General features: G+C 34.7%; 5 protein-coding genes across 8 annotated transcripts; all 5 read right to left on the bottom strand.

Moving 5' to 3' along the window:
- Positions 1-611: 611 nt before the first annotated feature.
- On the bottom strand, positions 612-6,539 carry LOC142541074 (uncharacterized). The gene is made up of 5 exons (XM_075647618.1): positions 6,017-6,539; positions 5,284-5,333; positions 4,988-5,075; positions 4,137-4,253; positions 612-969 (listed from the first exon to the last, which is right to left on the bottom strand). The coding sequence occupies exons 1-5, from the start codon at positions 6,479-6,481 to the stop codon at positions 919-921; spliced, it is 771 nt and encodes a 256-aa protein (XP_075503733.1). The 5' UTR covers positions 6,482-6,539; the 3' UTR covers positions 612-918.
- Positions 6,540-7,595: 1,056 nt separating this feature from the next.
- On the bottom strand, positions 7,596-11,384 carry LOC142539131 (uncharacterized). 3 transcript variants are annotated; one of them, XR_012818830.1, is made up of 2 exons: positions 8,369-11,384; positions 7,596-7,755 (listed from the first exon to the last, which is right to left on the bottom strand). XR_012818830.1 is itself a non-coding variant. In XM_075644410.1 (2 exons), the coding sequence occupies exon 1, from the start codon at positions 10,498-10,500 to the stop codon at positions 9,334-9,336; it is 1,167 nt and encodes a 388-aa protein (XP_075500525.1). In that variant the 5' UTR covers positions 10,501-11,384; the 3' UTR covers positions 7,596-7,755; positions 9,319-9,333. The 3 variants fall into 3 exon arrangements, 2 of the variants coding, with proteins under 2 accessions (XP_075500525.1, XP_075500524.1); XM_075644410.1 differs by having other exon boundaries at positions 9,319-11,384; XM_075644409.1 differs by lacking the exon at positions 7,596-7,755 and having other exon boundaries at positions 7,765-10,504; positions 10,617-11,383.
- Positions 11,385-12,257: 873 nt separating this feature from the next.
- On the bottom strand, positions 12,258-22,419 carry LOC142541075 (replication factor A protein 1-like). Of its 2 annotated transcripts, XM_075647619.1 has the most exons (10): positions 22,161-22,419; positions 21,123-21,190; positions 14,949-15,444; positions 14,782-14,872; positions 14,558-14,682; positions 14,341-14,419; positions 13,210-13,342; positions 12,964-13,124; positions 12,772-12,892; positions 12,258-12,692 (listed from the first exon to the last, which is right to left on the bottom strand). In XM_075647619.1, exons 3-10 carry the CDS (start codon positions 15,214-15,216, stop codon positions 12,324-12,326), a joined length of 1,347 nt encoding a protein of 448 aa, XP_075503734.1. In that variant the 5' UTR covers positions 15,217-15,444; positions 21,123-21,190; positions 22,161-22,419; the 3' UTR covers positions 12,258-12,323. The 2 variants fall into 2 exon arrangements, with proteins under 2 accessions (XP_075503734.1, XP_075503735.1); XM_075647620.1 differs by lacking the exons at positions 21,123-21,190; positions 22,161-22,419 and having other exon boundaries at positions 14,949-17,439.
- LOC142538719 (uncharacterized) lies at positions 15,802-18,557 on the bottom strand. The gene is made up of 2 exons (XM_075644016.1): positions 16,796-18,557; positions 15,802-16,673 (listed from the first exon to the last, which is right to left on the bottom strand). The coding sequence occupies exons 1-2, from the start codon at positions 18,555-18,557 to the stop codon at positions 15,802-15,804; spliced, it is 2,634 nt and encodes an 877-aa protein (XP_075500131.1).
- Positions 18,572-20,104, bottom strand: LOC142538720 (uncharacterized). The gene is made up of 2 exons (XM_075644017.1): positions 19,258-20,104; positions 18,572-19,176 (listed from the first exon to the last, which is right to left on the bottom strand). The coding sequence occupies exons 1-2, from the start codon at positions 20,102-20,104 to the stop codon at positions 18,572-18,574; spliced, it is 1,452 nt and encodes a 483-aa protein (XP_075500132.1).
- Positions 22,420-23,565: the final 1,146 nt, after the last annotated feature.

The following is a 23,565-nucleotide window of genomic DNA, read 5'->3' on the forward strand; positions in this document are numbered from 1 at the left end:
GGTTATGGAAATGTTGAGTTAATTTAAATGGAAGTTCGAAATTTTATGTTTCAAAAAAAAAAAAAAGCAGTAGGATTTTAAAGAAAATAGTGAACATTTCAACTATATGTTAAATAATTAAAAATTATTATTTAATAAAAATATTTTCCCTTTAAAGTCTCGATCTCCGTTCCTCGATCGCATCTCGAATAATCCTTAAAACACGATTTTATGCATTCTAATAAAAAAACACATTTTAAACATGTAAACATATCTACCACATCAATGCAATTAAAATTATTTAATTAAACATTTTCTAGTTTTCCTAGATTCGCATGCAGTTGGACTGCATTATTACATTTTGGACCTTCCAAAAAATATCTCTCCAGTGTACAAAAAGTCAAAAATATAGTAGACAATTAACATGGAAGAGCGGAATAAAGATTTCGATTCATTTTTCATCCGTGTCGTTTGTTTTACCATCACATAACAATCTAAACTTAACATTAATTTGATAAAAAAATTTTCTTTATTATCTAACTTGGTTGGTGGTTTGGTTCTACTTATCATAATGTGTGGGTTGCTCTCCCGCATGGACAACTACTTATCTGCAACAGTACATAACAAGTGTCTACTTTTAACAATATAAGCTCAGATCAAAACTCAAGAATTAATACAAGAACGGGAAGGACAACCGATTGCAAAATATTGACAACAGGTCTTAAGGTTACATAAGTAAAGAGGTGCAACGGGACTCCAGTCCTTGAAATTTTTAAAAACAACGGCTGCTTCAACTACAAAGAACAGAAGCACTTGCTGGTCACATATAACATCTACAAAGACCAAAAATAAACTGGACAGTTAGTAACACAGAGATACAAAAGAAGCCAAGCTTTTGTGGGTTAAAGCTCTCTACGTCATCACGAGAGATATCAGAAATCATCCAGAATTTGCAGGAGTAAGTTTCTCTTGAAGTATTGCAATTTTAGCCTGACATCAAAATAGTGGAATACATGTTAGTACGTCAAACCCTACAAGATTATCAATTCTTAAATGTCCTTTAGGCAACTCTAGCGGTGAAAAAAATTAACTAAAAACGATAAAAGTTAGAAGAAATATGTCGGAAACTAAAAATTCAAACTCAACCAGAGTCCAAATTGAACTTTAATAACAAAATTAAAAAATATATATATATAATGTTTTGAAGAGATGAGATTCGTGAACTTGGAGGAAACTATGCAATCCCCCCAGTCCCTTCGTTTGGTATAAAGCTCATTCATCAAATAATATGGAGATGCTATTTTAATAATGATTATTTTTAATCATTTAAAATACCGTATATTTTAAATGTTATTTTCGAAAATGGTGCTTTTCGAAATGTTTTTACGCGTCAAATCGTATTTTAAACCGGTAGTCGATTTTTTACGAAAATAAGGACTTTTTGAGAACTTGCCTCATATTTTCAAAAACTTTCCTAAACAAAATATTGTACCTACATACTCTTGGGCCTAATATACTATAGTTATTGGGCCTAAAATTGTATCAATTGTTTTATTTAAAACAAAGCCCCAAAACCCTAGCCTTTTTCATCCAAAACTCACGCCCACTTCTTCAAGAGACCTAGGACTGTTGCTCTCTCCATCAGCAACACATACTCACACGTGTTTTTGAGGCAAATCCACGTGATTTTTGAAGGGAATTCAGCAAAGTTTTCTCTCCGTCAACGTTCCTCGCATCGCAAGTTTTTTTCGTGCGTGAAATACGCAAAGACACGCCTTAATCTTACTTCACTCATCATTCATACCATAATATGTGTGTTATACATGATTGCATGAAAAACATGATCTCCACTTGTATATTTTCGCTTTTATGGCTTGTACATGTTAAAACATTGATTTTCGTGCTTTTAAATTCTTGGTATTGATGCACAAAGGGGCTGCAAGGTAGGTGTAACGCCCCAGATTCGACGACTGTCCTCACTGTACCACGACGAGTCTTTCCAGCGTGCTTATGTCCTCACTCACACACACCCTGGGAAACTTCCCAGGAGGTCACCCATCCCAAAATTGCCCCAAGTCAAGCACGCTTAACTTTGGAGTTCTTATGTGATGAACTACCGAAAAGAAGATGCACCTTCGTGATATGAGTAGTACAAATCAAATCTTTTAAGCCCTCTTCAACTGTACAGTCCATTACATTGAACAGTCTCGGAATCCCTCTCATTCCCGTGTGGGTTCGGTTCATTCATGTTCCCTTCACCTAGAAGCCTGCCAGGAGCCGCTCATTGTCCGTGCAACTACTGATGGCACCGGCGATCACCCCCCGCCCTCTTCGGCCCCGGGCCTCACATGCCCACCAGCTTCCGCTTGGTTCGTCCCCGAACCACACCGTACTAAGAGAGGTCGGCTCTGATACCACTTGTAACGCCCCAGATTCGACGACTGTCCTCACTGTACCACGACGAGTCTTTCCAGCGTGCTTATGTCCTCACTCACACGCACCCTGGGAAACTTCCCAGGAGGTCACCCATCCCAAAATTGCCCCAAGTCAAGCACGCTTAACTTTGGAGTTCTTATGTGATGAGCTACCCAAAAGAAGATGCACCTTCGTGATATGAGTAGTACAAATCAAATCTTTTAAGCCCTCTTCAACTGTACAGTCCATTACATTGAACAGTCTCGGAATCCCTCTCATTCCCGTGTGGGTTCGGTTCATTCATGTTCCCTTCACCTAGAAGCCTGCCAGGAGCCGCTCATTGTCCGTGCAACTACTGATGGCACCGGCGATCACCCCCCGCCCTCTTCGGCCCCGGGCCTCACAGTAGGGCTATTAGATAGGACGTTTTTCAGCATGTTTTAAGAGTACATAGGAGCACAATTCAAGGCTGGAACGCATGAGGGAATGGCTATACGATTTGGGGATCTATAGGGCAAGGGTTTGCGTTTTGTTGGAAAAAAAGAGAAGGGGCTGAGCGTGGTGCTTTCCAGGTGAAGGGCTGGGCTCGTGAGGGTCCTAGCCATGAATCATGGTGGTCCAAGGGTGGCTGATGGGGCTGGTTAAGGTAGGTGCACGGCTAGAGCACTTCCTAGAGTGGCCGCGGGTTTGTCCTCGTGCATGGGCTGTAGGGCTTGGTCCAATAGCTTGTTAAGGGCTCGGGTATGGTCCTAGGATGGTTGCATAGGGGCTGGACAGGTTGGTGAAAGGCTAGGGACGAAGGGCCATAGGGTTTGTTAGAGCTAGGGTTTCTAAAAAGAAAAGAAAAGAGTGCATAATTTCAGTGGCTGTTCTAGGCTTGTTCAAGGGTTTTAGTTGGCTTGATTTAGGTTGTATGGTTAGGTGTTAATAAGCTATGGTTCAAGCTTGGTTAAGTTTCGAGTCAATTCCGGTTAAAACCGAGAAGTACGCTTAACTTTAAAACGAATTGGAAAATTAGACGAGGAGCTTAAGTTTACGTTTAATAAATATTTATGTGTGTATTCTAAGGTGTTATATTATGTTTGGATGGATTCGGGTCGTCGTTTTAATGTACAAGGGTAAATTGAGAAAGTTACGGTTTCAGGGACAAAACGATCATTTTACACCTGAAAAATGTTAGACGTCCTGACATCAATCCCTGAATGCTGTAATGAAAGTTAAAATATTTATTTTGAAAGTTTATGATATTTCGTGAATGTATATGTATTACTTGTTATCATGGTTAAGGTTAGTGAGTCTGTGATCGATACAGGTGAGCATGATTTGGTTGATGATGTAGGACTTGATGGTTGAACTAGATGAGCTGATGGTGCACATAACCCGAGAACCTTTGCTAGTTTTTCCGCACTTATATGATTTAAGATTACTTTAAATATTTGATTACGTGCATGACTTTTTTATGCTTTTAAGAGGTTTTGAGAGGATTTAAGAGTTTTACTATTTTAAAAAATGCTAGTTTAGATTTTGTTTGATGGTTTACGATTTGATGTTTTGAATTGCGTTTTTTTTTTAGATTTTCAAATAATAGGTTGGTTTATTTAAATTTTGCAAAGTATATTTAAAATATATATACGTATATGGATATTTCGGCCGAAGGTATACAAGGAAAAAAAAATCTAGTATGTTTTAGGTTAGCTTCAGGTAGCAATATCACATCCGAAGAACGTAGATGTTGATAGTACCTTGAATGATTTGGAACGACGAATAGATGGGTCCAACTCTAAAGCAATTGAATAGGACTCCTCAGCAGCGTCAAATCTATCCATGGCCATGAAAACATTACCTTCGCAAATATATGCCTGCACATAATATATTACAAAATGATCAATTGGATTTCAAATGACAATATGATCATATTGAAGAGAAGATAACTAGAAAGCACAAAAAAGAGAGATCAGACTAACAGGTTCGTTCACATGTAAGTTTGGGGTCAAGCTGGAAATAATAAAACTGGGTTGCAAGAAAAGTGAGGTTGGCGAATCGAGACAGTAAATTTCTTGTCTTTATTTCTCAAGGAGCTTTTGAGACAAGGTATTGAAGGAATTTTTTTCTGGTAAATTAAATCAATCTACAAAATTGGTTTCTCCTAACGCGCAAAACATAAGGTTTTAAAAAATAATGTATTTTAGCATTTACTTCTGAAATGGCTAGTTGTAAATTACGTGTACATCCCTGAGTTAATTTTAAATTTTGTAATGAAAAAAAGGGAAACTACAATAAAATTAAATTAGGTGGTGTGCATTTATATTCAGCTACAATATTGTTTTAATACTAAATGATTGAAGGATGGCGACAAATTTTTTTAAGATAAAAACATTGGTATTTATAAATTGAAGGTGCATGTAATTATGATTCTTGCAATAATATACCCAAAATTTTCAAATCAATCAGAGTAGCAGCAGAAAATTCGTAGGTTCGACATTTTCAATAAGTATAAACAACAACAAACACAGGCAGTGAGATCTTGATTGAAATTTTGTAGCCAAAGCAATGATTCCTCAACTTCGATAATATCAATAAAAAATATACTGACCTGAGGGTAGTGGGGTGCAAGTGTCGAAGCCTTTTTAGCATCCTCAAGTGCTCCGGATAAGTCACCCATTGCCAGCCTTGCTGCAGACCTGGAGAGGAACACATGGTCATATGAGCCTTCTAATGCGTTCAAAATATTCTTCCAGTAAGTTAAAATGTGAAGTAGTAAGTTTCAACATATTAACGCCATGATGCATGATTCAATCGAAAATAACAAAAACAAGATGTTCGAAAGTGATGCTCTTATGAGGGCACTTAAAATCTCGTTCTTTGGATCAAAATGAAAGCTCCACATACCTGTTCTTGTAAAGGGTATGGGCACCACCAAATGGTTTAAAATCTATAGCCTACAAAAACAAAATAAATGTGATTATCAGCCTCTCTACACTGCCCTTGAGCTTATACAGCCAAAATGTTCAATTTAGATTCCTATACAGAACCAGCGACAACAGAAAGACATATCCACATCCAACAAAACTTAAGGTTCTAAGCTTCTACATCAAGTGTGAATCCAACACAAAATATACAAGCATTTAGTTGCACAAACGAAGTATCGTATCACTTAGAGTCACTAAATGCTATATCAGCACAACAGTTCTTTGAGCAATGGTGTATCATCTTTGTTTATCCCAGCAACTCCGGCCATGGAAATTTATTATCAAATTTAGCCATTGATTTTCAAACATATACATATATTTTTTTCATATTTATGCATACCATTAATTGTAACACATCACCAAGTCCCAATCAACTAATTTAGATATCAGAAAACATGAATACATCACAAACTTATCTTAATCTTTCTAAAATAAATAGATCACCCTATTCCTTAGATATTATATTTGACGCAGGAGCATCAAGGATTGTAGAGCAAGCAATATTTAGAACTCCTGCTTGTTTCTAATACCAAATTACAGATAATGTCATCCAAATTCAAGAAGCTTTACGCTACATCAGTCACCCCTTCTTTCGCCCCAACCTCAAAACAGATAAAAGTTTTAATCTATTACACGCGTGCTGTAAAAGGAACCTGGCTGAGTAAAGTATTAGCCTGTGAGAAATCGCCCCGTTCCATCTCAGCCTCGGCTCTCTTCCTCAACGCCAGAGCTTCTAAACACTTGATCGCGCCATTCTCCACCTCATCATCACAAATCCCGCAAACATACGACATCGTATTCGCTGCCTTCTTGGGGGTCCCGCAGTGCCCAACAAGAACACCCTCCGGCAAAATGACGATATTCGGGCCCAGCCCGCACTTACCCAGGCAGCCGCAAGAGTTCACCGCAACAGACGGAGGGGCAATCCCTGAAAGCACCTGCAACACATCCAACGAGCCTTGCTTTCGGCACGTCCGATTCGTACACACCCTTATTTCGATATTTTCAGGAGGCGAAGACGATGCTCTTGGCGTCGGGCTGTGATTTTGTCTTCGTGTCCCATCGGAAAATGGAAACTGGAGGAAATTCGGGCCCGGGGTGTTGAGCCTTGTCTTCATATTTTCGAGGGAAACGCTGTAGAAAATTCTTGCATTAATATAGTGGTAGGCTGATTGTTCAGGCTAAAGGATATACCAAAGCACCACCTGTTCTCACCGTTAGACGGGTCAAACGAGGTGGGATGGGTTGACTCACCGATTTGACGGATTAAAAATAAATTAAACCCAAATTTCTTCCAAACCCAAAAAAAAACTCATTTCGGGTTAACATATGTATTTTTTTCCTTTCTTCCAAACCAAAAAAAAAAAAAAACTCGTTTCTGTTAATACTAGGTATAGAGACCTCAAATTTTTGAGGTGTTTACCCAAGTTTTAGTGTAATAAATGATAAATCTTGTTTGTGTTTTAAAGATAATAAATTTGTGTTTATATTTATATATGTTTAATTCTATGGTTTTTTATTTTTAATGTAGTTCAATTATGTAGATAAAACTAAATTAAACCAGCTGTAGTTTTTTAGCAAAACAATATAGGAAACATTATGTACTTGATGCTTTAAAGCAAATATTAAGTTGGATTTATTTGGGCATGAAAAATCAAAGATGGTAAACATAGGGAGCAGAAAATGTAGTATTATAGATACTTAAAATCATAGGGCGTTATTTTATATATATGAATTATTTTTGATATTTGAATTTTTTTAATGGAAAGTAATGAATTATATTGTTTGAGTAATGGTTTTCTTGGAAGTAAATTATAAAATATGTTTAAAAACATTAAAATTAAAAAAAAAATATCTTGGTAAGTCTGTGTAAAGTTAGTGCGTAGGTGTTTAAAAATGACAAAAATGATTCATTGCGTTAACAAAAAATAAGGAGTGAATATTCTGTATATATCAGTGGGAATTTAATTTTTTTACTATTTAAAAGAAATTCGAGGGTTTAATAGTAAATAGGTTTTACATATATATTTTATTTTTTTAAATTGAATTTGACATTCGTTTTTCCTAAAATCATAAGTTTTAAAGTTGTTTAGATAATGAAATGTGGGAAAAAATATGGAGAGGCCTAATTTTTTTTGTATGTGTGTATAAGCTAAAACTAATACATTGTTAAATTTGTTAATATGTGCTTTTTTGCTAAAGCTAAGAAATAAGCAATAGTTTGGTTGAATTTTGCTGTCAAAATATTAATAAATATGTACCAGTGTGTCAACTTACATATATTGTATCTAACGTTTTTAGACACCAGACACTTAGAAAGCAAAAAAACCTTAGCTATTTTCCTATTATTACGGGAGCACTTCATCCCTCGTGCATGGTTGTGGGGTTGTTCCTGGAAAAAACAATGCTCATAATAAAGTGCGTTAAATTCTAGTATAATAAATGACGGTGCACTGTAAAAATTTATTTAATTATAAAAGAACAACAAGAAAATCTAGTCATATCATTTTAGATCATTAAATCTAAGCATTTCATGAAAATATTTAGATTTACTAAATTTAATGGTCCTAATAAAAAATAGAGATTACAGCTTGTAAGTAATCTCAAACAATAATCCATCTGTATAAGCTATATTGTATATTGGTACTTAATGAGCATATCTGTTAATCAAGGGGTTTATATATGATTTATTGATGAAGAGTTAATAAATTAGGCATTAGTTAGTTCACTAATAATATGTTAAAGTCAGAAACATCTTAGTATGCTTGAGAATAGGTAAAATGGGTAAATTAAAGGTATGCCAATAACATGTAACACAGCTATTTATATACTGTAACAGAGGAAAGGCAAGTAATCATAAAAATCACAAAATAAAGGCAAATTTTTAACATGTAGTTTCTATAGGAAATATGTTATAATTGTTAGTAGGTCAATGTAAATGTTTTTGAATTAAATGATTTATATACTACAATATAGTTGTTCTAGTATTTGTTTAATACACATACTGGGTTTGGCGGACGATGTTGATATCTAGCTCGGTTTCAATGTCGGCTGCATAGTCTAGTAAGAGAAAAAGCTTTGATTCCATGGTAAGTACTCTTCGTAAGATGATTGCCCATACTGGGTTTGAGTAAAATCTTTTTATTAACTCTTCGACCTCTTTCTGAAACAGAGAGTTGTATTAACATTAAATGCAGTCGATACAGTCACAGCATGGGGTGTTTTCCATTGGAATTGATTTAGAAACAGTAGGTTTAGATATTGAAAGGAAAATGTGCAGATGATGTGGTAAGTTCTTGTAAAATGGTGGACAGTAGATAAGCTTATATATAGTACATGGAAAAGGGTGAGTCATAGATGGGGTATGACACATGGAATGATTGTTTCTGTCCAGCTCAACATAGGTAACTTAGATGGGTTAAATTGTTGACAAGTGCAAGGGTATACATGAATGTTTGATAACATAATGGTTAGTCATCATATTATTGAATATATTTGAACCATGTGTTATGTTTTTAAAACGCTAGAAATTATTTTTTATTTTAAGTGTTAATATGGTGAGTTTTAATGGTAAAAATAAAAAACTGTTAATATGTATTTAAGTTGCGATGGAATTGTAAATAAAAAGGTATTGAATGTAAGAATTTTGGTGCTTAAGTTATAAAGTATGTGATTTGTTTGCTAATAGGTATGATACAATTTTTTTCCCTAAGGAGGTTTATTAGTGAATATGATAGAGTGAATTAGTCATTTTAATGTTGTGAGCACTTGTATAGATGAATGCGGATTTGGAAAATTAGTAACAAATTTAGAGGTAGTTAAGAAACCATTTGTTTGATATTTTTTAGTAGTTCCCGAGTATTTTGGTTATATTTTTTGCACCAACCAGATAGTGCTAAACATGAAATGGTAAACATTTAAAGTGCAGGAAAGAAAAGGAAATAAGAATATATACCTCGTATATTGATCATCAACAGCTGTTATTTAAGTCGTCATTGTCAGCGTCATGGATAGCTTCATCTATGGATTGATGTGGTGAAGTGTACAACAGTTGATGTTGGGGTGTCCAGGGTGGTGGTGGAGGAAATGGTGCATCTGTTGAAGTAGTTGGTGGAAAGTGTTGTGCAAGAACCGAGGTAAAGTTAACCATATAAGCCATGAATGTGGTTGTTACTTGTTTGTGCTCTGCTAGCTCTTCCCGTTGTGCTTTAATAGCTTGTTCTATTTTTGTTATCCGGTCTCCTAGAGGTACTCTGCTCAATGCTGGTAGGCGTGGCTCTTGGCGATCTTTAGCACGTTGATTGTATGCCGCTCTTTCGTCGCGCCTTATGCTTTCTGCTTGGCCATAGAACCGTCTAAAACGATATACAATGATAGGTGCTTTAGCTTTTAAAACTTGTTCTTCTGGACCCCATGTTACACTGGCATGTTGGCATAGTTCAGTGATAATATGCGGGCAAGGGAGGCCAGTAGTGATTAGGCCTGTGCTCGTTCGAAGTATTGAACCATGAATGATTTTGCCTAAATCAATTGATTGCCCTGTTGTGATAGCATGTACCAAAGCGGCTTTGTCTTTTGTAATTTCTGTTTGGTGCGTTGAAGGAAGTATTCTTGCCAGAATGAATGACGCCCAGGTATTCGGGTCTCTAAGCATTTCAGATTTTTTTAATGTGACTGGGATTCCTTGATTTGTTCGCCATTCTGCTCCATTTATACATAAGTCTTTGAGGATTATAGTATAATCTATATCTCCAGCTATGTATTCAGTATATTCATCAGCTTCGAGGATTGGTAGATCGTAAACCATGTTTATGGTACTCAAATCAAATACTATTATCTTGCCCCGAACTAAAACTTGATGATCTTCGTGTTTCACACGTAAATTTGCATAAAACTCCCGAACGATTGAAATGATAGCGTCTGCTGGTGATTTGGCCAATTCTACCCACCCTCGTTTCATAATCTCTTTCACTAAACTATAGTCAGGGCTTGACATGTCTATCCCTCTTTCTTGAATAATAGGTCGAGCTAGTGTGCTTTCATAAATTCTTTGAGCTTCCGAATTCCAGAATTTGTGTTTATCATACCCATGAGATGAGGATAAAGCATTCCTTTTGGATTTCTTTTTTGGAGGCATATTTCTTAAAAAACGATTTGTAGAAGCAACAATATTCAGATATGAAAATATAAAAGATATAATATCACATAAATTTATAAATCCTTTGTATAAAATTTCAAAGAAAAACGGTTTACCTTAGAGAAAGATAGCGGAAGGAGGTGCCGAATAAAGCTGAGGGTTTGGTAGGCGTTGTTTTGTACGGGATCTTTGAAGGATGTGGTGACCGGTGATGATTAGTTCTTCGGAGGGATTTTGCTCAGCGCTAGGGTTAGCGGAACTATAAGGTTTTAATATCGGATATTAAGGGGGAAAAGACAAAGGAAGATGGAAGATGGAAGATGGAAAGTTATTGTGAGAATAAGGGGAGAAACGGTTTTTGTGGGTTTTTCATGGAGAATGACGTGCGCTCCTGCGCTTTTATTTCTCGTTAATGCGAGCTTGGCTCTGAAAAAAATATGAGGATAGGGAATGTGTATATGTGCAACCTTATGGTGCTGGTGCGCGGTTGTTTCTGTGGGTGATATTTAGGAGAAAGCGGTGCTTGTTCGTGGGAATAACGCGCAGTGGCGGCCGGGTCTCTGTATTTTGTGGCAATTGGTTAAGCGCTGCTACACGAATATATCGCGTAATAGCGCGAATGGCTCTGTTTTTCCGAAGGAAATGTGCATGAGTGCGAGAAGGTACTTTGCAGGGGCGCGGAGCTTTCTGGAATTTTTTGTTTATCGTGTGCGCAGGTGCACGCTTTTATCATGTCGTGGCGCAGCGGATTGTGGCAATTGATTAAGCGCTGCTGCACGAATATAGCGCGTAATTGCGCGCATGGTTTTGTTTTTTTGGAGGAAATGGGACTTTCTGGGCTTTTTTGTTTACCTTGTGCGCAGGTGCATGCTTTCATTACATCGTGGCACAGCGGTTGTTGAAAAATGAAATTGCAAGAAATACTTTCATGTATAATGGTAACAAATATAACGTTTTATAAGTTAATTCATGTAAGCGTATAGGTTTATGTATTTAGACTGTATGTGCTTGTGAGTTTAAAGCGTTTAATTGTACGATTATTAACGCAAATGGTTTGATTCGAGTTTTTGCCCTTTTTTTATATATTATTGAAACAAATATTCTGTTGGGCAATGTTTGATCCGTAATTCGTAGTTATTAGTATGTAATTTTCTCCGGTAAAGTTGTTTTAGTTGAATGGATATTACTAATTTTAATAAATTTTGTTAATTTTAGAAGAGTATTATAACAGTAGATAGCTATGTGTCGGTAATAAAATGTTGATACCGTATCAATAAGTGTGGAGGGTTTAGATATAATGTATCGTAACATAAAATTAGGTAAAAGACATTTTGTAAAGGATTTTTTTTTATTAAACGTCATATTTAATTTTACAGTTTGAAGAATGCATTTATATAGAGTTTTTTTATTACGTAGGAAAAAAAAAATTTCTCTTGCAATTCAATATGTATTAAGCATATTAAATTAAGCATATAAAACACAGAAAAGCTAGGTTTTTTTGTTATTCGTTTATATTATTCATGTTTTAATATTGTTAATGATATGTATATATACAGATATACTATACAGAAGCTAAGATGTTCGAATGAAGGAAATTGTTCTACATTTTATTAGGTAAAGCATGGGTGAAAAAATTTAAAGGTAAAAGGAGATGTGTACGTGTATGGTTTAAAGCGTAGGAGGGCCTAAATAACAGTAAATACATTAGCATTAAGGCAAAATGTTAATGCATTGATCACAAGTAGAAGGGAGTAACAATATATCTACATACAGAAACATAAAAATTATAACACATACTGGAATTTTCTATCTCTATCTGTCCTTTAGTCTTTTTTTACATGTTTTTTGATTTCATGTAATTCTTCTTCATGTTCCAATCTTCTTTTACCTGGTGTGCTGGGTTCTTGAGTTCTAAAGTCTGTTTCAAAATGTTCTCCCTGCATTGCAGAACTGCTTTCTTGGGATTCAGCTGCAGCCATATCACCTTGCATCAAAGCTTGAACTTTTAAAGAAGATTCTTTGCCTTCACAACTGTGCGATGCTGAGGACGAATCAGCTGCTGGTAGACATGCTATGACTGTGTTTCGAACAAAAGTTTTGCCTCTTGCTTTGCTCCACGATGTTCTTAGTTGGAAAAGGAACTGTAAATCTCTTGATATATGGTTAAAGTTCTCAGGATCAAATGGTGTGTCCTGCAGTTAATAAGAGCAGAAATATTTAAAAACTATATAAAATATCAAATAACGAAACTTAATTGGCAAATAAATTTACTTGTTCTTCTGCCTCAATTATGTCTTCTCCTGACATACGTAAAAGCATGCTTGCTTCTTTGTGCTCAACGTAAGCAGTCAAATTCCCAGTGCCATCAAAGAGTTCTGCTTGGAACCGTAACCTATATATATATCATAGGTAAGCTGACATGTTTTTAATAAGCTTAATTTCTGAAGCATATTTAGTACTTACAGTGGTTTTGGGCTTGGAAAATCGTGGTTGCAATAAAAACATGTAAACTCATATTTATATGCAGCGCCACAAGACTTAAAGCAACCTGGGCAAGCTAAAAAATATACAGGTCCTTCCGAAGCTTTTATTCTTATTTTAGCCTTTATCCAAAATGATTTAACCTGTAAAGCAAAATTTGTTAGCATTTTAAAATCTGTGTTGAGTCTAACTCTATGTAAGTTAATGAGTAAGTAAATTTGGACTTACTACTTCGTTCAGGCTCAGAATCTGGCTGATTTTTCGAATTTGAGAGTTAAACAGCAGATCTATTTCCTGGTTTGCTTTGTCATACAGCTTTTGAGAGACAACTGTTTCTATATACTCTTTATTGTTTTGCATCCTAAAAGAAACTTGTATATTAGCTATTTATTTCTAGAAAAATGGGAGATAAGCCCGGCTGTAAGGAAGAAATATGAACAAAAACATGAGAACATGGAAGGAAAAAACTACGAACAACAAGACACATGGTTCTTTAGCAAGATTTTCCGTTTCTTATTTACTACCTGTAATTTCATTTAAAACAATCCAATGGTACATATATATTCTGATTTAATATAGAGCCCGTTCATAATACGAAATAATAAATTCCATTAAGAAAGCTACATGTTATCAGCATATACTATAACAACATGCATATAGTATAACAACAAAAAATACGTTAGGTGTAAGAGTTATCCGTTCTCATTTAAGCTATAGTCTATTATTGTTCTTTTATTAATGGAAGATATGGTAATAATGTTAAGTTGTGAGATATCATGTAAGTTGCAGTAGGTTTTTTCAAAGTGGCTACAACTGTATGAGTAAATATGAAGAGCTAACTGTTAAAACAATCTACGGTTTGAAAAGAGACAATACTATATTTGTTTATTTCCTATGGTTTTTGAGTTTTTTGAGGAAATATTTTTTTTTTTGCCTGTCTCTATATGTAACATACAATAAACAAAAAAAAAACACTAAAATAACACCCTTCTATGTCTCTATATTTGTGCTTGGTTAAAGAAGAAATGACGCAAACCATTTTTCTTCAGAATAAAAGCTAACCAAACAAACTAAAAAAATTCCATTTGAGAAATTTGATATTACATGAATGTTTTCAAAAGATGTAATAGGTACCTATTAAAACCTAACAAACGAGCAGAGATATTATTCTTAAGATCTGAAAGTGTATGTTCTGTAACGGTGGTTGTTGAATACATACATAACTCTGGGGGGAGAAAACAGTTTTTTCCCATATAAAAGTTGAAGCAGGAGCATCTGATAAAGCATATTTATTTTGATTCAGTGAAGATAATTCTAAAATTAGCTGATAAAAGTACCAATTGAAAAAATATGAGTTACCATCGTTTTAGGAGTTCAGCCTGTTGTATTGGAGGGTCAAACAAAATGGTGCTGTTTGGGACTGTTCCAATTGATAAGCCTACATCAATAATAATTTTTATCGTTTTAACCGAGCTATGTTAAGCAAAATACATCAAAATATATTAAATATTACGTATAAACTTAAAGAAATTACTTTATCTAATCATGAGATAGCATTAAATAAAGAGCAGTATACCGTAAAATGTGTTGACAGAAAGCCGCATCCCTAAAATCACAAGAAGAGTATGCACATTTTGAGTCAAAAAAGGTGCCTTGATTTGGAGAAATTCTTCCCATAAGGTAAGAATTAACGGCCTGCGTCTACCAAGTTAAGCAAGATGTTATTTTCTGGTCTATATAAATATTTGTACGATGGGAAAAACCTGTAATTATTGTAGGAATATTAGGAGCGAAATTTACTCTTCGTTGACGATAACAAATTCCTGTAAATTCCTTTTTGTTTTTTCAACAAATCGTGGTGGAAAAACATGTACCACGCTACATAATAAATCTGTAAAAACATGTGCGTTAATAAAGCTAGAAATAATGTAATTGCATGCGATGGAGGGTTGGATCAAGGGCTTAACTGATCTGTTTAGTGGGCACATCTGCTAATTCAGGGCATTGGGCAAAAGATGTCAGTCGGTAAGCATGATCAATAGGTAGCTGTTCTTCCTCATTTGCAAGCCTAATATAAGTACTTCTACTAAGCAACATTTGGTGTTTTGCAGCTGCAAAGACTGGTGCGTTGCTAGTTATTTCTTTAATTTTGGTATTCTCAATATAATATGTCTTGTATAACTGAAGTAATTTGTCTAATTGCTCAACATCTTGATCATAAATTATGCCCTGCATGCTTCCATTCTATGGAAATAACCAGATAAAGTAAAAACACAATCCCATAATGAAAGGCTACTTGAAAAACACAATGTATTCTACCTCTTTGTCAACGAAAACAAGTTTTGTTGTCTTCCCCATTTTAGAAAACGAATCGGAGTTTTTTCAGACACTAAAACTTTGACAAACCAGTTGCGGAAATTTGGTGTCAGATTTACAAGGGTTATACATTTGTCTTCTATCGACCTGAATGCAAAGGAAAAAGGGAAGTAATGAACACAAGTTGTTTACATATTAGCATATGAAGTCTAAAGTAACGCATAGACAGATAATAAAATCTATTCCAAGCAATTTATGTGTTAAATTTCGTGCACAAGTATGAGTCAATGTTTTTACATCTCTTCGAATATGGAAAAAACTACATATTTCTGTGAAGATATACTTCTAAAATCAAAGTGTATATTTCAGAGCCTATAATTTGTTTTAGTAAAACTAACAATTTTATTTGACCGAACCCTATAATGGGTTTATATAAATATCTAATATGCCTTTATGCGCACTAATTTTTATATTAACAAGATAAACAAAAGAAGAATTTACCTGTCAATGAGGATGTGCATCGTCCAAAACCTCACGATATACTACGTTTTTTGTGTAGTTAGTACTTTGAACTAACGGGGTTGATGGTCTAATAAGCACTTTTATTTGATCTATATTTTTAGCTCTTGACAATGCAACATAAAGTTGACCATGTGAGAAAACTGGTTCTTTTAAATAGATACCCACAAAATCCAAAGTTTGTCCTTGTGCTTTGTTAATTGTCATTGCATAACATAAACGAATTGGGAATTGTTTTCTTTTAAATGGAATAGATGAAAAATCATCGTGTGGAGATTCTAATGTTATTCGAGGAATGAATACAGGTTTTCCTGCATGTGTGCCTACTGAGATTTCAGCATAAATAACATTTTTGTTAAATCCTTTGCAAAGTAAGCGCGTACCATTACAAAGGCCTTCGGCTGGATTAATGTTTAGTAGCAATATTATGGGTGAATTTATTTTCAATGTTAGTTTGTGTGGAGGAAGCCCTTGCGGAGTTGAACAGTGGAATAAAGCTTCTTGATCTGGTATAACACATTCACTTGTATTTTCATCACAACTAAAGTACGTCATCTCTACGCTAGAAAACTTGTTAATAAGAACATCATTTATTTCGTGGACAAATTCGTTCCTTGCTGTAAGTATAGCGCGTTTTACAAATGAAGATAAATTTGAATCTAGGTCATTAATGTTTGGGAAAACCTCGTCTATTAAAGCATACAAAGAAGTTATATCATCTGTGAATGGAATATTAATGCGAGATGGGATTTGGATTTCGTTGTTTTCATTAGTATTCTCAATTCCATCACCAATTTTCAACAGCCAAGATGAAAAGAGAGAATCAGACAATGCACGCATATTTTTTGGAGCTTTATCTTATTTAACTTATTCCACAACGGTGACATGACAATTGAAGAGTCTATGATATTTTCTTTTGTGCTTTTTAAAATGACTAGTAATGTTTGGCGAAAATCTCCACCGAACACAACTACTTTACCGCCGAACAATAAATTTGATTTCATTATGTCTTGCAACATTTCGTTGAACTTTTCAATGACATCACGCCTAGCCATCGTAGCCTCATCCCAAATAATTAGTTTTGCTAGTCTTATTAAAGTTGCTAATGTGCTTTGCTTACTAATGCTACATGATTTGATATTGCTTTCCTCTAAAGGAATTTTAAACCTCGAATGGGAAGTGCGACCTCCTGGGAGCAAAGAAGCTGCAACTCCTGAAGTTGCGGTTGCAATTGCTATGTCACCATTTGATCGAATTGTAGCAAGAAGTGCTCTATATAAAAAGGTTTTTCCAGTGCCCCCAGGGCCGTCAATAAAAAAAGCACTTGCCAGCTCATTACGAACATGGTATAAGATTTGAGTGTAAGCACTTTTTTGTTTTGTATTTAATTGTTCAACAGCTAATAGATCTTCTTTCGGTATGCAAATATTACGCTCAGATTGTAAATCTTTTACCAATCTATCGTTAAAATCTAAGCCCACATCTTTAGACGTATGAAAAAAGTCCTCTAATTTTTTACCCATGGAATGAAGGTAATTGTCAACTATGTCTAAAACCTTGTGGCTAATCATTTTTGGAGTAAGAGCTTTATTCCTAGCAAAATCTTCCGAGAGAAAGTCTTGGAATTTTGAGAGAAAGTCATGGAATTTTGAGAGAAAGTCTTGGAATTTTAACCATAGCTGAGGAGGATTTTTTGGGCAACAAAAAACGAGAACAGTTGCAAATAATTGTCGCAAGGCATGAGGCATTAAATAACAAGAAGCTTCTGCGATACACATTTCAGCAGTGTTATCACTTTCTATTAAGCCTAATGTTAATGCTGCTTCTCTAAATGTTGTAAAGGTCACCTCATTGACCGTTCTCAAGTCCTTGAAAGAAGATGGCTTTCTGACACGCATTAGCAACAATTTTAAATAAAACTTTTCACAATCTGAAGGACGGCAGCTAAAAATCCGGCCTATAACCTCTGTTTTCTTACGTGGTTCCCACTCTTTAGAATCGTTATGCCAAGTAAAATATTCAGGAAATTCAACATACAAACAATTTAGGCTTTGAGCATAGCTATTGTATTTGTTCATAAAGAAAAATTGGGTTAACATGGTTTTTTTAAATGTTGGATTGTTAACAATGCTGAACAAAGACTGATTCGCAGCAAATGTCACAACCTGTTCATTTTCTAAATGAATCGGTAGACATATAGCAGCTGGATGTACATTGTTAAGGTCAAAGTCGAAAATACGCCATATGGATTCAGGAGGTGAAATCCATCTTGCAGCTTGGAAATTTTTTGCTTCATCAATAATGTGATCATGTTCATCGCCAAGTAATGTATACAAAATCTTATCGTGGCCTTTGTATATATATTTGTAGATATATTTTACAGCTTGGATTGTTGAACATATTTCAACGTTAATATGACAATTAAATTTAGCAAGTAAATATGGGTTGTAAGGAACAACCCAACGGTTATCAAGTTGTGATCCCCTTATGTTTATAACATGATTGTCATTTCGACGGCGATATATTGGGTACGAATTTGTTCCAAATTTAATGGCTTCTGAATATTCTTTAGGATAATTATATTTACAAGAATTTTTTTTCATGCAAGGGCATGTTGGATTAAGTAAGCCACATGGACCATGCATCATATGTTTCACCACGAGTGAAAACAAATATAGTTCAGAATGGGCATTAGGTAATTTTGCGCAAACAATTCTGTCAAATGACTCAGGATGAAACATTTTTGAGGCTTGATTTAAAATAAGCAGAAAATGAGCATGGGGTAGGCCTCTTTTTGAAATTCTATCACGCTAGTGTACGCAATAATATGGCCAAAGATATCTTTCTTAAATAGTTCATCGCTTAAAATTTGGAGCTTTGCATGGAAAATCCTAGAGACCAAATCAGGTCTATTCTGGATTTCATCAGATGGAAGACAAAGAGACTTTATTTCAGCCCAATTCGGATTCGAAGTCATTGTTAAAAAGATATCAGGCTTCCCATAACGTTGGACCAACGCAATAGCATCCATGTATCTTTTACGCATATCTCTAGGCCCACCAATTAAAGACGTAGGTAATATTACGCGTTTTCCAACGTCTGAGCCTACCTCACACCCTTGTGTGAGACTATCTAACAACCCATTATAGGCCTCATTTCGCAAACGATTTTGCATACTTGGAGTCCTAAAAAATTCTAATCTTGATGTTTCAATTTTAATATGCATGTCTACTATATATTTTTGCAAAAGCCTACCAGTGTGTAGTAAGAAAGACTTATCGTTTTTCCTTATTTGTAATTTGTAACAGTAATACTCACGGCATGACACCGTAGTCCTTTGTTTTCTGGCTTTTTTCGAAGCTACACAAAAAAAAACAGCTTTCTAAGTGTAAAACATAATAATTGTAGTGTAATAGAATTTTCTTTTTAAGTCAAAATTACCTTGAATTTCAGTGCTTATAAAAAATTCTGCACTTGCAGAGTTTTCTATGCAATTGATGTTTTCACCGCCACAAGTTGGTCTAGGATGCAAATTTTTTTGTTTTTGATCTAATCGTTTAATGTTTCGATGCCAACCTGGCTCCCCATTTGGGAATATAAGAGGGTATTGCAAAGGATCATAGCAACCAAAGTAATGTTTAATTATTTGTGGGCAACTGTTTTTTGGATATACTTGTATATGTTGGCCGGTGTTTCGATTTTTGTCGTCAGTTTCTAACCATATTCCAGCAACCTGAGATACAGTGGGTTCGTTAAAAACTTGTTGGTCAGTAATAGGATCGGCTTGCAAACCAATTTTATATTCGTCTAAGTTGGCAACACTATTTAGACCATGGAAAAAATTTTCATATGGGTTTTTTGATAAGATGTACATTAATTTCTGAGTAAGAGTATCCTTAAATTTTGAGCTAATGCATAGGCGGTTAGACAGTTCATGTTCAGTATCAAAGAAATATAGTTGTAGATTTTTGGGTGTTTCATTCTCTGGCGGTATTATTTCGCAAATAAAATGATAAAGTTGACCTTGCACACGAAATATATAAACACCAGCATTTCTTTTGGAAAAAGCTGTATCACAATGTACGCCCATTGATGTGAAGACAAACATGTTATTATAGCTACGAATACATGTAGTGAATTCTTTTGCGTCATCGGAATTACCAACGTACAGTTGTACTAACTCAGAAGGCATTTCTGAAGGCAAAAGATTTATTTCTCCTAACGAACAGCAAAATGTTGGTGGTTCAGCATATAGGCGCAATGCACCACAAAATTTACAGTCCACCATATTAGGTAGCACATCTGGAGTATCCACTATATATGCCAATGGATCAGGCTTATTTTCTTTTGCACCAAATCCCTGGGAAGTACATGTTTTATTTTTTTGGGTTCGACACATGTTTTTTTGAATTCTACGGTCTTCTAAGCAAGCATATTTTCGTTTACAAAAGTTTTTATTCTTGGTAATTTCTATTGTATTATATCTTCTTTCTCGAGCTATGTAGCACGGATACCTTAAAATTTTTTTTTTTTAAGTATCGGATACGGATACGACACGCGGATACGCGTGTCGGATACCACAAAATCCGTATCGTTGACTTTGTTTAGGGTTGACCATCCGGATACGTTTTGGACACGGCGAGGACACGTCATGGATACGGCATGGATACGTTTTTCGGATACGTTTGGGCAAAATTGCAAATATTTAAAAGTTTTAGGGGTTAATTAAAAAAAATTAAAATTTCTAGGGACTAAAGAAAAATAATTTAAAATAAATTTGGATGGTCTTTTAAATCCATAAATAAATTTGTCCGTCTCTTTCATTCCATTTCTATAATTTTTACTTTTCAATACTAAATTTATATAAATATAAATATATATAATATTTATATATATTTTAATGATTGTCGTATCCTAGCCGTATCGTGTCTAATATTTTCAAAATTTGACGTGTCGCCATATCCGTATCGTATTCGATACGATACTCGTACCCGTATCCATGCAACATAGTTCTCGAGGCATAGTTGTTATTTTGGAATAACAAATAGCTCAAAATATCTAATTTTAATAGTACTTGTTTTGCTGCTATATACAATTTTCACCTAATGCTAGATATTACACTTCCCAAAAAATAAAAAAAGAAAAAAGAAAACACAAGCATAAGCTATAGCATAGAATTTAATACCACAGAAGCTAATAGTTAAAAGCTGCTGCCGCTAATGAAGAAGTAAAGATAAGCCTCGATTATAGTAAAAAAAACAAGGATACTAAAGGGCAAACGACTGGAATTGTAGATAAAAACGAACCTGTTTGAAGAGCGAGAAGACGAGCTTGTCATAGCTCTAAGCTGTTTAAGTTTCTTATTGATTGTAAACTGTGCCCAGACAGTAAAGCAACAATAAATCTATACATGAACAGAGCGGAAGCCTAATGTAACGAGAAACATGGGCATACACATCCCCAAAACAAAAGAAAATTAAAACTAAAACCAAGCAAGTCGTAGGTAATGAAGCATAAGAAGCAAATCAATCTAAAGGAATTTGAAAGAAGCCTTTAATGGTCTACGGGGAAAAACCGTCAAATTAGCTCTTTTAGTACGTCACTTAAATTAGATAACAAAAGCTTAAAAAAATAGAAGCCAATGGCTCTCCTTTCAGACAAGGTAAAAACGAAGGAGAGCTATAAATGCACAAGGGAAATGGCACCAAAATAAGGTATAGGGAACGGCTGAGACAAAATACTAAAACCAGTACTGTAGCTGAAAAGAAAAGGGAACAAGAACAAAAAAAACAAACAAAATCGAGGGGAAACCACATCTAATCTACGGCAAAATTAATGAAGCATAAGAGCCAAATAAAGCTAAAGGAATTCCTAAGAAGGCTTTAACTGTCTAGGAGGAAAAACCGTCAAATTATTTCCTTTAGTACGTCAATTAAATTAAATGACAAAAGATTAGAAAAAGAGAAGCCAATAGCTCTCCTTTCAGACAAGAAAAAAACGAAGGAGCTCTACAAATGCACAAGGGAAACGGCACCAAAATAAGGTGGAGGGAACGACTGAGACTAATTCCTAAAACTATCACTGTAGCTGGAAAGAAAGGGGAACAAGACCAACAAAGGCAAGCAAAGTCGAGGGGAAAACACATCTAAGCTACGTAAAAAAAAAACAGAAGATCTATGTCTGAGAGAGGGAAAGGGACGGCTATAAAGAGACCGTGAAGACGAAGGCAAAGTAAAGCATTCCGGGTTACCGAGACACACCTCCCATCATGATTAATACAGGCGAAAAAGTAAGAAATCACATGAAGAACAACACAAGAAAGAAGAATGAAAGGGAGCACTAACTTGATGGAGTTTTCTGGGTCTTGAACAAGAAGAACAAACAGTAGACCGAAAGTTGAAATGAGAATAAGCACAAACAGAAAAGAGAGGAAGCCCAAAAAAAAAGCACAATAACCGGAAGAAAAGGAAACCAAAAAAATAAAGATGGAGGAGAAACAGAGAAGTGGGCAGCACCGCTTAAGGTGCTATCGACAGCACAAAATTTTGTTTGACAAAGGCAGAAGCAGGCGCCACGTGTTCGACCTTTTGACCGGGAACTGTACAGCAACTGGCCATTTACAAATTATATCCGCTTTCATACAAGTAGATATGTATTTTTTTTATAAGGATAAAATTGGAGATAAATATTCAATTCAAGTTTTAATTCAGGAGACATAAAAATTTAGTTTGAACTCCTTAATTTTGACAAAGTGAACAAAAAAAGTATTGATTTTATAATTGTGCTAGAAATAATATTAAAGTCAGGGTAAAATTATTTCATCCATTCAATGTTATTATTACTATGTAATTAAATGTTTGAGGATGACATTTTTGTCAAAAATTATATATCCAAACATATGTTTGAGATTAATTATTTACAATTTTAGTAGGATATCAAGATTTGAAGATAGCAGGCCAGATCGATCCTTAATAATTTTGAAGATCAAAAACAAATAAAATATTGGAAGATAATGTAAAATTACATTTGCATAACTGCATTTACCTATATTTTGGACTTAGATCCTTATTTGGTTCATACGGATCAATTAACTCTTGATTATCAATCTTCATTTATTATTTATAAAGCATGTGATATATTAGAAATAATCAATATATGCGTTATTATTAATATAATAACAAGAGTTTCAGGAATTTGACAAACATATAAACGAACATGACACAAGATTTTAAAATTAATAAATAGACAATATAAATACCGTAAAAAAATTAAATAGAGCTTAAATTTTCCTTGCCTTCCATCAACTGTAATTTCATGATGAACAATACCTGTAGTCAGTGTCCAAATAATTTTTATTGGGGAAGCCTGGACTCTGGAAAGCTATAACTTCCATTGACATACTTGATGTGGACTACATAGAACTCCCATGACTTTAGCTTATATTATTGAGGATCTCATGCAACTGTCCACTAAGATTCAACATTGATGGGTCGGACTCGACACGTGAAGAGAAAGAGTATCATATTATTGAGTTCTCATAAAACGTGGGGAAAGAGGTTGTGATTGAACTTTGCCTTTTGAAATTATGATTGAGTGATATTATTCGGGATCATAATTTAGAAATTGGGTCTAATAAAATATTTTAAAAAGTTAGTCACATTTATGATGCTTCTATTTCAGTATATTTAAGATGTACTTTCGAAATCATCTATCTATTATACTGGATAAAAATAAGACGACTGGACCTAA

This window comes from Primulina tabacum, chromosome 3, assembly GCF_025594145.1.
Source record: "Primulina tabacum isolate GXHZ01 chromosome 3, ASM2559414v2, whole genome shotgun sequence".
Taxonomy (NCBI): Eukaryota; Viridiplantae; Streptophyta; class Magnoliopsida; order Lamiales; family Gesneriaceae; genus Primulina; species Primulina tabacum.